At 35.1% G+C, this 14,313-nt stretch overlaps 1 protein-coding gene across 2 annotated transcripts; it reads right to left on the bottom strand.

Annotated features, from left to right (window-relative positions):
- Positions 1 to 434: 434 nt before the first annotated feature.
- Positions 435 to 14,174, bottom strand: LOC121425054 (enolase 4-like). Of its 2 annotated transcripts, none has more exons than XM_041621009.1 (12): positions 14,095 to 14,174; positions 11,882 to 12,075; positions 10,773 to 10,901; positions 9,866 to 10,056; positions 8,673 to 8,979; positions 8,168 to 8,296; positions 7,620 to 7,682; positions 6,455 to 6,619; positions 4,639 to 4,764; positions 3,175 to 3,367; positions 1,803 to 1,870; positions 435 to 650 (listed from the first exon to the last, which is right to left on the bottom strand). In XM_041621009.1, the coding sequence occupies exons 2-12, from the start codon at positions 12,038 to 12,040 to the stop codon at positions 441 to 443; spliced, it is 1,740 nt and encodes a 579-aa protein (XP_041476943.1). In that variant the 5' UTR covers positions 12,041 to 12,075; positions 14,095 to 14,174; the 3' UTR covers positions 435 to 440. The 2 variants fall into 2 exon arrangements, with proteins under 2 accessions (XP_041476943.1, XP_041476942.1); XM_041621008.1 differs by lacking the exon at positions 14,095 to 14,174 and adding an exon at positions 13,997 to 14,014.
- Positions 14,175 to 14,313: the final 139 nt, after the last annotated feature.

Raw genomic sequence — 14,313 nt, 5'->3', positions numbered from 1 at the left:
TTCAATCGGTATACCGTCTGTACATAGCCGGTATACAACTATACACACAGATCGGCACGCGAGACTCGAGCGAAGGCGATAGATATGAATATTCATGAGGAGGTATTGATGTCATTTGGTCTCGAGGTGGCGCTCTTTATTTTTTATGTCAATTCTAATATATGAATCAAATGAAAGCTCACTCGGCAAAACTTCTCTTCTTTATATATTTTTTAAGAACAAAAACAGTTCTTTCTGACCAATGCAATACATTGTATGGACTCAGAACTTGTTTATGAATATTACGAAAAGCGGAGAGTGAAATATAAAAAAAAGTTTTGAAATAAACAAATGTCACATTATACCTTTAAGCAAAATATGTGAAGGGGCATGATCAATAAACGTCCTGGAACACAGCTTATAAACATGTTGGTATGACCCTTCCTCTCAATTCCTCTCGATTATTTGCTACCATCCTGTTCACTTCCCTGTCCCTCTGATGGGGATGGAGTAGGTGGTCTCTTGATGGGGAAGCTAAACTCCTCATGGACTCTAAGCTGACCTTGCTCATTCAAGGTCTCTGAGATCTGCAGGAGACGGTTGTACTTGGAGATCCTCTCGCCTCTTGCTGGAGCACCAAACTTGACAAATGTAGCTCCGATACCAACAGCCTGTGAAACATAACATTTTCATTTGATCAACATGATGTATTACAGAGTTTTTTCATTAGATAGTATTCATTGCTTGCTTCAATTCAGTTTACATGAAATTATACTAAAAGCATAGACATAAATCTAAAACTTTTATACAATAATAAAAGCAGCACCCCTTAAAAAATATATCGCACTATATCTAAAGTATATAAAATGTATCCTGTGTTTGATCGTAATGTTAATCTTGAAATTATGTTATCTTTCAAGAAATAGTAATGAATTATGGCATCGCATAGAAATGCCACTGCACAATGCAAAAAAAAGCAAGGAACTATTGAAGGATGGTTTTGTTTTAACATGATAAGCTATAGTGCTTCTAGGGTGATTTTACACAGCTGCAAGTTTCATACCATCTTTAGTATACTCGTCTTAACACTCATCTTTGACATGAATTGAATGTTAATTATTGATAACAGCAGAGTCGCTGGGGTGAGCACATAATACGCCCACCTGTAACATGGAATATGGAGTTATTGGTCAAGCAAGAAAAGTGGAAGGTGGCTAATTGACCTTTGACCATTTGACCTCAAAATCAATGGGCTTGCTGGGATCTATGTTAGTATCATATACACCAAATTATATGAGTCTAGCAGAGCTGCCAAGCAGTACAGATTTTCAATATTTAGTACTGAAAAATAAGAAGAATACTGATGGTTTCATGCAAAATACCGATTTCTAAAGTTTCCGTTTTATGTGTTGTCTTATGATATTTCATTGAAAATACTGATGTCATCATCAAAATACTGATTTTCAGCTTTAAAAATACTGAAATATTATTTTTCAGGTTGGCAGCTCTGGCCTAGGTTAAGTTAAACTAAAGTTTTTGTGTTTACAAGGACTTCAGAAGGGTTAGATGAAAACATGTCACCGTGACCTTGACCTGAAAATCAATAGGCTTCCTGGGATCCATGCTAGTATAATAAACACCAAATTATATAAGCCTAGGTTGAGTTAAACTGTTAGAATCATCCCTACTTAATTTTAAAGACAATAAGAACACAAAAATATATGCAGTACTGATCAGTCATCACTACCTAGCCTATTAAATGAACATGTCGATAAGTTATCTCCAGTAAAACTTCTGTAATGGAAATTGAGTTTGCTACTTACTAGATCAGCTAGGAATGTATCAGATGTATCACCTGGTACACTGGAGATGGCTGTGATCGAGGCTTCCTCTATCATGAAGAAATAAAGAGAGAGAGAGAGGGGGGGGGGGAAGGGAGAGTGGGGGAGGGGTGGACAGAAATATTAAGAGAGGGGTGGATGGAATGCACAAGAGGTAAAAAGATTAATGCTTACCCGTAGATCTGAGCCAGGTAATGTAAACTAAGATCAATAATACTGCCATCAAAGCAACACACAGTGTAATACTCAACGACCAATCAAAGTCAACATGTACATTACACCTAAGGTATTTCAATACCATGTGTTACATAATAATAATAATAGCGGCATATTTACCCAAGGTAGCCACTTCAGTTCCGAAAACTGTTCTCCCAGCGGGCACCCTTTGATGCTATTCATTAATCTTCAACTACATATGGTTTGCATAATCACTTCAAATAGGATAAGATGAGACAAGGATTGAAGAATAGCTAAATTTGACATCACCATCTTCACTGTGTTACGAGCATATACTTGATCGTCCCTACTTAAATGGTGTATTTCCATTTCGTCTAATGCCAATTCGTCCAATTGCCAACTACCATTGGTCCATCATCAGTTCGTCTACTCACCACATAGTCTACTTTCATTTAGTCTAATGCTATTCTATCTAATAACCAGTTGGTCCAATAGCCATTTAGTCCATTTACCATTTGGTCTAATTAAACTTAAGTGTTTAAAGGTAAATTCCAGTTTTGGTAACAATCTCAAAATGACTTTTTACAGAATCTAATATAATGACCACCCAAGTGTCTATTTGTATGAATAAATAATATGTGCCAAAGCATTCTGGAAAAAATAGTGTGATCGCTGAGAAATAAGCGCTGATTCGGTCACTTCTGTCGGGTCTTTATTCCAGCAATAATAATACACTGTCCCACATGTGCCTATCTGTGTTGGCGATCTTCAATGTGATCGTATTTCAGCTTAGATTTTATGATTTCACAAAGTTCAGTTTATGTAACTGTACCAGATCTAGATCCACAATGATATAGTCATACTTAACCTTGGTTTACAGACTTTCTCACGAAATTAATGTTTTACTGCAACTACTATCATTTAGCTTTAATTGTGCAAAATGAATGAAAAGAAAATGGATATTAGACCAACTGGTTATTAGATGAAATGGTAATAGACGAAATGGTTATTGGACCAAATAGTTATTAGACGAAATATCGATGGATGTAATGGCATTAGATTGAATGAAGGTAGACCATGTGGTGAGTGGCAATTTATCCTTAAATCATACATTCGTAAAGGAAACATAAAATATGAAATAACAACTTGTGATTTCTAAACAACAAATTAATCATACCTTTTATAATTGTAGCTGCCTGTATGATGTTGGTAACTGTTGTCATCTGACGCACACGCAGTGAGGCACCGCTTGCTGCCAGCTCGCCAAACCCTTCTTGAACAAACTTCTCTACACGTGGGTAGACGTGCTCTCCTATGATGTAACACTTCTCTGAAAGACGCTCGCAAAGTTTGGTCCATGTCTCAGAATCCTCAGATTGAAGATCAAATAATAAAACCAAAATATCTTTACCTGAGCCTCTCAAGCCAATATGCCAGTAATATGTTAGGCTTAGGAAAAAAATGACTTAGCTGAGGTATATAACACATGTTTACATGAATTGGCCTAAGAAAATAACTTCAACTTTAAAGGCAAATAGTTGACTTAGTAATGCTAGGTCAATTTACGCAAGTTTACCTGCACTACATTCATTCAAGCCCAAATTATGAATATTGAAAAGGAGCAATAATGCTGAATGCAAAATGTCTGGATATAAAGCAACACGACATGTTACCTCGTATAGTCCTCAGATAATTTTTATTACATAATTCAGGGCTATATTTCATCTCATTTTCTAGTTGATTTTAAATTTTCACCAGACTTCTCTTGGCTCCAAACAGGATATGCTATCTATCCTTTAGATTCATTTGTTTTCATAACTATAATTAATAATAATGATAATAATATAGGGTATTTATATTGTGCACATATCCACCTTGTTAGGTGCTCAAAGCGCTCCTATATTACCCGGCTAAGCTAGGCGTTCATAGTGCACACAACTTTTTAAAGAATTACTTCCTACCGGTACCCATTTACCTCACCTGGGTTGAGTGCAGCACATTGTGGATCAATTAATACAATATCCCATCAGTGATTACTTGTTGTCTGTGTATATCAATGATTTAGCATGATATCGGTTGATGTTATCAAAGTAAAACTCTGCATATCCTCTTTGTTTCTATAACTATCTTTAATACGATGCTTCTTTACCTGTTTCTGTATTAAATCAATGAATATCTCGATCGGTTGATGATGTCAAAGTAAAACTATATCACATCTATAATCTTGTTTTTATAACTATCCTGAATGAATATTCCCACAATCAATCCAATGAAGAGTATAACTTACTACTGCTGTATTAATGTTGCTATTCGGTCACTATGATTTATTATTGTTTTGAATTACATGTCCATTTTGCTTTACCTGAAAATTTGTGATTTTTTTTTACCTGATTGCTATATAAGAAAGCATGAATGCTTGTAAGCAAGCAACCTGAGGGCCGATGGCGTAAGGTCCTCTCCGAAGGACCTGGTACTGAGGATTAATGCCTTACCAAAGGGAACTAGCAAACCAAGTGGGAATCGAACCCGGGTCCCCAGAAAACGAATCCCCGCTCTACTGATATGATATTGAATGATATTCAATGTTTTGAATGAGCTATAAAACACATAAGATAAAGAAAGAAAAAAAATATTTCTTTACCTGTTTTCTGAGTGGATCAATCAATGCCACAATAGCAGGGTATCGGTTGATGATGTCTGTATAAAACTCTATCATATCCTCTGATGTCTTTAGCATACCTGTCATAACTTCATACTTATTCTTTTCCTGAAAGAAAAAAAAACATACAGGTATTTCATGTGACATAATATACCTCAAGCTACTTACAAAGTTAGTCCATTTTTTTTTCATTTTACTTGGACATTAACTGCAATAAAGTATTTAAGTAGTAAATTTCTCTCTGCTAATAATTTTTCCCGTGGTGAAAGCTCACATACTGTATTCATGTCAATAATAATAATAATAATGATAATAATTAGCATTTAGTACGCTCTCCATAGTTAACTATATCACAGCGTTTACAAACGAGTTTAAAACAAGAGTACATAATAATTACAATAAAAATACATTCAAATGAAATTAATCGGAAAAGAGGTATGTTTTTAGAAGTTTCTTGAATTGATCTGAAGAGTTTGATGATTTAATGAAAGTGGGTATGTTGTTCCATTCCAATGAAAATCCTGAATTGGATGTGGCAAAATAAGTCATAAACTTCTTTTTTTTACCTTATTATTCTGTGTACAGATTTTTCAATATACATGATTTATTTTCTTTAATAAAGATGCTATAATAAGTAATGACATATCTGATCAAATGATCAGAGAAGGAAGAAAATGTTTGGACTCGAATCTGGCACAATGACTTGTTTAGAATCATTTTAGAACTTGTCTACAGTGAAACCCTGGCTATTTTGTCTGTATTATGTCCAGAAAACCATGAAGATTCTGGATACATTCGTAATTCCGAAGGTTCGTTATTCAGAAGGTTCGTATTTCCGACGATTCGTAATTCCAAAGGTTCGTTAATCTGAAAAAGAAATGAGGTTCATAATTCCGAAGGTTCGTTTGTCCGAAAACTAAATGATTAACTAACCTTATTTCGTTTTCGGACTAACGAACCTTCAGAACAACGAACCTTATTTAGTTATTGGTTTAACGAACCTTCAGAACATCGCATCTTATTTCGTTTTCGGGTTATCGAACCTTCGGAAAATCTTCGGATTAACGCCAAAAATGTTTGGATTAACGAACCCTTTTACGTTTTCGGATTAACGAACATCGAGGTATAGGCAATATATGGGTTTCAGAATTACGAACCTTCGGAATAAAGAGCCTTCGGAATTACGAACCTTCGGAATTACGAAGTGTAACCGAAGATTCTATGCAGTGAGCCTTCCAACATGCAGAGGAGCATTTCATTGGGTTGGTTATTTTCTTCAATGTTCCCATCCTGTTTGTAAAGTTGCTAGTATCTCCTGAAACCCATTGGCCCATATTCTGAAGTCAGGTTTAACTAACGGTAGACCAAGGTCTAACTGTGCCAAAATTATGGGAAGCCAAAAGTGTCAAAATTGTTATTACACTGTATGTTTTTTATGTTTCCTGTGCTCTTTCCTGATTCTTCAATGGTGAAGACAATTATCTATTTATGCTTTCTAAACAATTAACAATGATGTGAGAGTCAAATGAGCTGAAATATTATATCTCGACTGTTAGTGATTTATGTCTCACTTTTCTATCCATGGTTAATCCACAACTTTAAACCCAAGTTTAAATTAAACCAGACTTCCGAATACGGGCCCTAAGAATTTTCTATATTACAACATTAAATTCCAAAGTGTCTTAAAAAACACTTGTTTTAATTGATTGTCTTTCAAGAGGAATACATACTTCAAGTCAGAAAATATCCTGAAAATGCTATAAAAAATAGGAAGAAATAGAACCTTAGCGATACCTACTGGTTCATATATCTCATGGGCAGCACAGTTCAAAGCAATAAAGATGTCTTCTCCTGGTGTTAGTTCCAGGGCTGTAACCGCTTCCTGGACCAGGTCTAGGAACTGTTCTTGACGATCATACTGGGGAGTGAAGGTTCCGTTATCATTGACGTAGTAGGCTGGGACCTATGATCAAAGGAAAAAATGTAATTTTTTTTCATTTGTATGATTTTTTTTATATGGCTGCACTTCTAATTGCATGGGGTGACTGACCTTGGTGGTGGTTCACAAAAATATGAAATTATACATTACTTTATGATCAAGTGGATGTGAAGTGCTAAAAGAATGCCAGCCAAATGCTTTTTTTCTATATTCTTTTCAGAAAAATTGACTGATTATTAAAAAAAAAATATTTTCAATTTGATTGCAGCACACAATGAGACGTGTGCAGGAATTTCAAACAACATAAATTTCTACCTTAGATATAGTTGCATTTGATTGCCATATTCTACGTAGTCATCAATAGATTGAAATACACACCTTATTAAAACAATATCCAGGGTGGTATATCATAAAGCTCTTTGTAAGTTACACACAACTTTAAGCACGAGTGATAAACCTATTCTAAAAGAACACAAAATCACACTGCTGGCATCATTAACATTAAAATGGGTTTATAAGATGACAGACTGATCATGCCACTATTCATAAAACAGAATATGTTTGGCCATAGGTGTGTATATCCACACTTGTTACCTTCAGAGTAGTCCACCCGCCACTGGCGGATCGGGGGGGGGGGCACAGCCGGCTCGTGCCCCCGCTTTTGACAGGCACAATTAAAAATTGTAATGTAAGAATGCTGTTAAAACAGAAGTGTGCCCCTCCCCTTTTGTGAAGACCATTTTTCTATTTTTTATTAATTTTTTTGCTTGTCAAACTTTTCCTCGGGAAAATTTGCCCCCCCCCTTCGAAAAATCCTGGATCCATCCCTGCCACCTACTGTAGATTGTTGACAATGTTTTTTAAAGTTACCTTGTGATAATAATCATGAAGGTATCAGACAAAACATCCACAATGTTTTTAATAATTTTTAGGTCAATCCCATCTAGGTCTCTCAACCAACAAGAACATGCCATAGCTGATATCAAGTGAGTGCAACAGATCATATATGATCTGAATGACTTACCCCTAACTTGGCAAAGAGGAGCTTTCCAATTTGGTGATAAACAGTCGTCACTTGTTTCATTCCCTAGGTTAGAGAGAAAAAGTATAAAAGATTTCCAGACAAATTAAATCATTTAAGAGATTTTAACAATTATACTTTCTTTGTCAAAATGAAATCACAATTCAAAATTGAATGAAAAGAAGAGAAAAGTGTGGATTGAATCAAACTACTCAATGTGTTCAGACTCCTTCTTTTCTTCTTCTTCCACTCCGATGCAGACTTCTGCTGGCATATCATTGTACCCTTCACATTCATATGTTGTTTTACTGATCTTGAATAATACTCAATGAGCATGTTGGAACTTTTATCATTGTAATGGTAGTATGGTCATTGTAAACTCCCTATTCCTTTGGTATTATTTACACAAGTCTCCATTGAATATCAACCTTTTACTTTCAGAGGTAAATTTAGTCACTATTTTACTTCATACATTTATATTCAAAGGGTTTAGTGCATGCCCCCACCCTAAACTAAGTTATGATGCCTCTATTACTGTGATTGGTACATACCTCTTCCAATGACAGTCCAGGTTTAGGCAGAATTAAAAGTTCTTTGATGAGGTTCTGCTTGCCTGGGGCTGGTTTACCAGAGCTCAACACACTCACCATGGGCATAGGCATAGTCAATACATCCATATCCTACAAGAAATTAAATCAATGATCATTCATCAGCATATTCTCTAATTTTTACCCCTTTATAATTTACTTCATTGGAATATGATGATTGTTCAGCGATCATCCCTTACTGTTAGTTTCTTACAAAATAAGCAACTATGTATCATCCCCCAACATAAATTCAAATATCATTGCAATACAATGTCAGAAAAATTCAATATCTAGATGATGGAGACAGGTAGCAGTTTCGAAGAAATATTGAATCACTATCAAACATATACTACTGAATAATTATTACACAACTGAATAATAATATACTACTCTTGCAATAATACATAGTGTAAGGTTGAGTAAACCATCATTGACTGTCCATATCAAAATAAACAGAAGACATACATACCACATTTCCAGCAATGTGGCATATGTGTTCATACAGCTGGACCTTCTTCACTAGAGCTCCCGCCATGGCAACCGCCTGAGATACGGCACACGCTGCACTGCATGCTGGGTACAACGGCTCTTTTGGCTCCTCCAGGGCTACAATGCCTGACCTAGCACTCCCTGCCTTCTTCTTCCCTTTGGGTGAAACAGTTTTCTCCTCCTTAGCGGGCTCCTTCGGCTCCTGGTTGAGCTCCTCTTCGATCCTTTTCAGCCGCTCCTCCTCCTCCTTCTGGTCAGCCTCGGCTTTCAGCTTATCAATCAGTGTTCTGAAGAAAAAGTGACGTAAGTGTAACGTAAGTGTTCTGAAGTGTGAGGTAAGTGTTCTGAAGAAAAAGTGACGTAAGTGTAATAATGATCTCTCTACGCCTTTATAACATCTCTTAAAAATCAAGAATAATCTGCAACATGGTTTATAATTAATAATATCGCAAAACAGTCAGCTAGTTAAAACCCACAGGAAAATCCTTTATTATTTAGATGTGATAAAATGTAAACCCGTTTAATCAGTGTCTTCGAGCTGAACTGTAATCTAAATCATAATATGAACTGATTCTCCTATCTTTACTGCACATGTCAAGATAGTTTTGGAGTGTATATTTCATAATCACACTCAAAATATTTCTAATATTCCTCCATACTGAAATGTACAAAATAATGCAGGCTGTGACCAAATTATATTAAACAACTTTTACACACCCTATATAAATTAGGACTTGAACTTGAAAAGATATACTGTAAACCACATGGCAGCCCAAATCTGAATTGGGTGGAATTTACATTTGTCACATTAAAATACAACAAAATAATCAATCAAGACACATTGTATACCTGCTTACCATGAACCTCAAGAAATGGGCTAAATGAATTGACATAGGATGAAAACAGGGACATTACAAAGTTTTCCAGACAATGGTATTTGATGGGGGGGGGGAGGTAATCCCTTTGGCAGCTCATACAGGAAGCTATACTGGTACATTCAGATTTCTCACAAAAATAAGTACACAACGGTTGAAGTGGCTCTCTCTTTGGCCAAAAATAGGGACAGTTGGCAGTTATGACATAAGAACAAAGTGTAATTGAAGAAGTATGAATAAAGTGGGGTTTTTTTAATAGAGATTATGAAATGTGACAAAATAATTCTTATATGCTCACATGACAATGTCATCAGCCTCTTTCTGATCAGTAGGATCGACACCGCATAATGCTTCAGTGAGTTGTCCATTGATCAGTGATACGGCCGCCTGTGTGTTCTGCAGCCTCTCCTTCTCATCTGCTTCTCTCTTCTCCAGCGTTACATTATCAGGGTAGTGATTGTAACTGCTGGCAGTCGCAGTAGAGAAATGCTGAAAGATTGAATACGATAAATGAATGAGAATTTCTGAACTGCAGCAATAGTCTTGTATCAATTGAGATGTTTATGAAATCATACAAATAACTAGAATACATGAGGAAACATTTGATAATGTTCAATAACATTTGCAATAAACAATATCATTTTTTTCAATAAAATAGATATCAAATATCAATCAAAGAATTGATAAACTGGTGTAATTTGGATTCATCCATCAAGATCACTCAATTAAAAGGTTAACATAATAATCATAGTCGCTTTGACAATTACATCAATAGCAACGTCCTTATCAAGCCTTTTCCACTACCAACATAAATGAGCTAAAACAGCATCCAGGATCACATGTGAAACATTTTCTTTTAACTCATAATTCTTGAGCACAATTTCATAAAGTTTGTCAGCACTGACAAGTTGCCTTGCTCCGACAGTTACCATAGCAACAGCCCGAGACTAGTGCTTCTCAGCTAATTAAAACTGTCAGGGCTGACAATTTAGTCAGTGCTGACAACTTTCTTGAAATACCCCCAGAAGAGCAAAATCAAGTGTACTTTTCATCAATGAAGGACTCATGTTTAAAAACACAGTTTAAAATGTGCTGGCTAGTCACTGTACACAGCCTGTGGAAATGAGAATAGGTCTATTCACTCATTGAAAAATCAAACTTTGCTTAACTAGGATATATCTTAAACTAAAAACATTTCTTCTTACCTTTTCCAATCCTTTGATGATACATGATATATCTGCTTGAACTGTGGGCTGACCTTTGCTATCATACACCTCTCTCCCGTTTACTTTGTGAATGACAGGTGGTTTCGCCTTGCTTTCAAAATACTCAGACTGAAATATTCAAGGAGAAATTGAAATATAACAGATAATTTCCTTAAAGGTCAAGTCCACCCCAGGAAAATGCTGACTTGAATAGATTTTTCACAAAAAGGTGATATGCACAACTAGGTGAAACAGTTGATGATGTCTATCACTCACCCTTTCTTTAGTTTTTTATTGTTTGAATTTATATATTTAAATTTTTCATAGATTTGACAATAAGGACCAACTTGACTGAACCATATAGTATTAAACAAGGCTAATTCCACATGTTCTGGGAGGAACTAATTGTTGCATCACTTGACAATGATGAGAAAATTAGAATATTTCATATTTCATATAATAAAATACAAAAGAAATAGTGAGTGGATGACGTCAGTCTCCTCATTTGTATACCAGCCAGTATGTGCATATAACTGTTTTGTGAAATTAAACAACACTTTAAAATGTCATAACTTTCTTATTTTACAACCGATTTTGATGAAATTTTCAGTGTTATGCTTGTTGGATTTTTCTCTTTATTGAATCAACTGATTCGCTGGGCTGGACTTGTCCTTTAAAAATATATATAAATGTATATGATCTTAGGCTTATGATGTGAGTAGCTTTTGGACTTAAGACTGAATATATATATAGTTCAATATGGTAAAATAAATTGAGAATTACAGAGGTTTGAGGGCCTAATTTGGGCAAAATATTAATTGATCAAAGTTTTAAAAATCTCAGCAAATTTACATTCATATGTATTATATCATTACATTCTTTCCAGCTATATTTATGGGTTGATGATGCAACATCAAAGAAATATTTATTTCAAATCTTATAAGTCTTTCATTGTGACATTTACAAATTACTGCATGGAAAAATACTTCAACTTAAATCTTTAAACTGTGCATATTGGAAGTTTCTCTGTATGAAACGCATATTTTGTGTCTAAAAATTTGCTTCTACTTCATCAGCTGTCAATATGAGAGCTTATAAAATCATCTCACCAGATAGCCATAAACATCAGCAGGGTTTTCATGGAACATATTATTGAGAACTTCCTCAATCTTCTCTGGGACTTGATTCTCTTTGTAGAAATTAACAGCCCTTTGCTTCATCTCATAAAATTCTCTTGCACTCCGTTCCGAAGCTCTACTGGCAGCCATCTTTAGATTACAACTCACTTCAATTCTTGATCTTCCTGTATTGGAGAAACAAGACATCATCTCATTTAAAGGTCAAAGCTTCGGTCTCTGTTATGTTGGTTGTTCCACTGAACTTTGTCTGAGACCAAAGTTCTAGCTCGATCTGGACAGGGAATCGATGGCGATATGTTTATGTATTAAATTTGGACTGTTTTCTCCCTTTTAAGTTCATTTTCCCCATTTTGTTGCATTTCAGGCCAAAACGGAATGATAACCTTTATTTTGGTACAGTTCTTCTTATATATTTTTGTGAAATAAAGACAAAAATTTAGTATGAGCCTCATCGGGGGGATTTTGCATTGTTAACCCCCTAATTGCCCTAATAGTAATAATGGTGGCTGCACGATAGCGAGCCGTCTGTTTATGAGAAATAAAAAAAATAAATAAAATGTTTAAAAAATCCTCGAAACAGACGTCTGCCAGCTGTCTTGCACGAACATCGCTTGAGCCTGGGGTACTATTGCTAGGGTGTCTGGAGAAAATTTTTTTTTTTCTTATTTCAAGAAAATATCACATTTTCTTGGTGAATTTGAAGAGAAATGACCTTCAGACTGACAGAAATGTAACATTTTTGAAAAAAATCCAATTATTGGCTACAAAGAAGATTGAAATTAGGTCAATTTTCAGCATTTCTCTGCCATAGACTGATGAAATGGACACACACAAATCCAAATTTTTAGCTTCCGAGAGCTGTTATAAATTTATCATGAATGCCAAAAACTTGTCCATATAGAGTCAAATAGGATGTTTTATGCTCTTTCTGAAACAAAATAGAAATATAAACACCTTCAAAAACACCTAAAACTCTCATTCCTTAATGAGTACAATGTATGACACACATGAACTGCTTTATTTTTTCCATGATACTTGCCTCTCGACCCTATTTCTCTTTCCCCTCCCCTTCCCCTTTTCTGCTGGACACATAATCGTTTCCTTTTCTTTTTCCCCCAGTTTTTTAATATTCCCTTATCCCCCTAACCTGTGTAGTTACTGCCCCCTTTTTCTTTTCTTGTTATTCAAACCTATTCTGCCATACTTTATATATGGTCTAGATTGTCTTACTTTACTTTTAATTAAATATGATTAAGATTACTTTAAATTTATTCTAAAGGACTTACAATTACAAGGTTTGCTTTTTAATAAGTCCCTCATTTCCATTTTCACATGCTAACTGTAATCTATAATTTGTCTAATCATCAAAACGTATCTGGAACAAAGAATTCTTTATATTTGATTTATTTGCTATGAATTCGTTAATTATTGAAGTATTCTTATAACACTTATTCTGTTTTGCACATTTATACAAATGTATATATATGTTTGTTATGTTTATTATCAGAAAATTTAAGTGAAATAAACTAAACTGAATGGTATGATTTGCATGAAGATTTGGAAACCAGATCACAATGAAAAATTGCGACAAAATGAAAAAAATTGTGCAAAACAGAAACTTCATTTTCCCATAGAAAACGCATGGGGAAATGGCAATCTCAACACACATAAATAAGGGTTTGCAATTTATCTCTAAATCCTTATTTAAAATGATCATATAAACTTATCCTTACAATTGACTTTGTCAAAAGAAGCCCCTGAATTTTCTCTTTCCATACATGTCAAACACAAGTTAATAATCAATTCAGATCACATTTTTCTAGTACTCAGTAGTAGCCTGAACTTCCCGAAAAAAATGTGACATATTTCCCCTTAATCAGCCTGTTTTATGCTGACACTTTTCAGTGTGGATTCAGACACCCTACTAATTGGCTAGCAGCTCAAGCGATAGTCAGGCACAGGGAAAACAACCTCAACGTCACTCAGCTCAGCCACAGGGCTCTGCCGCGGCAGCGGCGAAGATGAGGCTAGAACGTGCTGGCCGAGGCAGAGGTTATGAAAAATGAGGGGAAAAAACTCACTTACTCTTGTCCTAGATTAGCTGCTGAGCATAAGAATATGATCGAGATTTGTAAATGAAATTGCAGTTTAATTTTCTGGGATGTAATTATAAGAGAACTTACAATATTTAAAAGGTGAGTATTCGTTTTTCCGCAGCTGCCAACCGATCGTCGCCTTTTTTTCTGCGAATTTCCGACTGTCGACTATCAATTCTGGCTTATGGCAAGCTATCTATTGCTTGATTCCCCTAACCTGTTCGATTTTTTTATTGTCTAAAAACAATACATATACAATTTTGATAAACATATCAAACATAAAATTTTGATTTTCATTGTCATAAT

The sequence above is a fragment of the Lytechinus variegatus genome, chromosome 12, assembly GCF_018143015.1.
Source record: "Lytechinus variegatus isolate NC3 chromosome 12, Lvar_3.0, whole genome shotgun sequence".
Classification (NCBI taxonomy): domain Eukaryota; kingdom Metazoa; phylum Echinodermata; class Echinoidea; order Temnopleuroida; family Toxopneustidae; genus Lytechinus; species Lytechinus variegatus.
The sequence above is the reverse complement of the archived record's forward strand: the minus strand, read 5'-3'. Positions and strand labels throughout refer to the sequence as shown.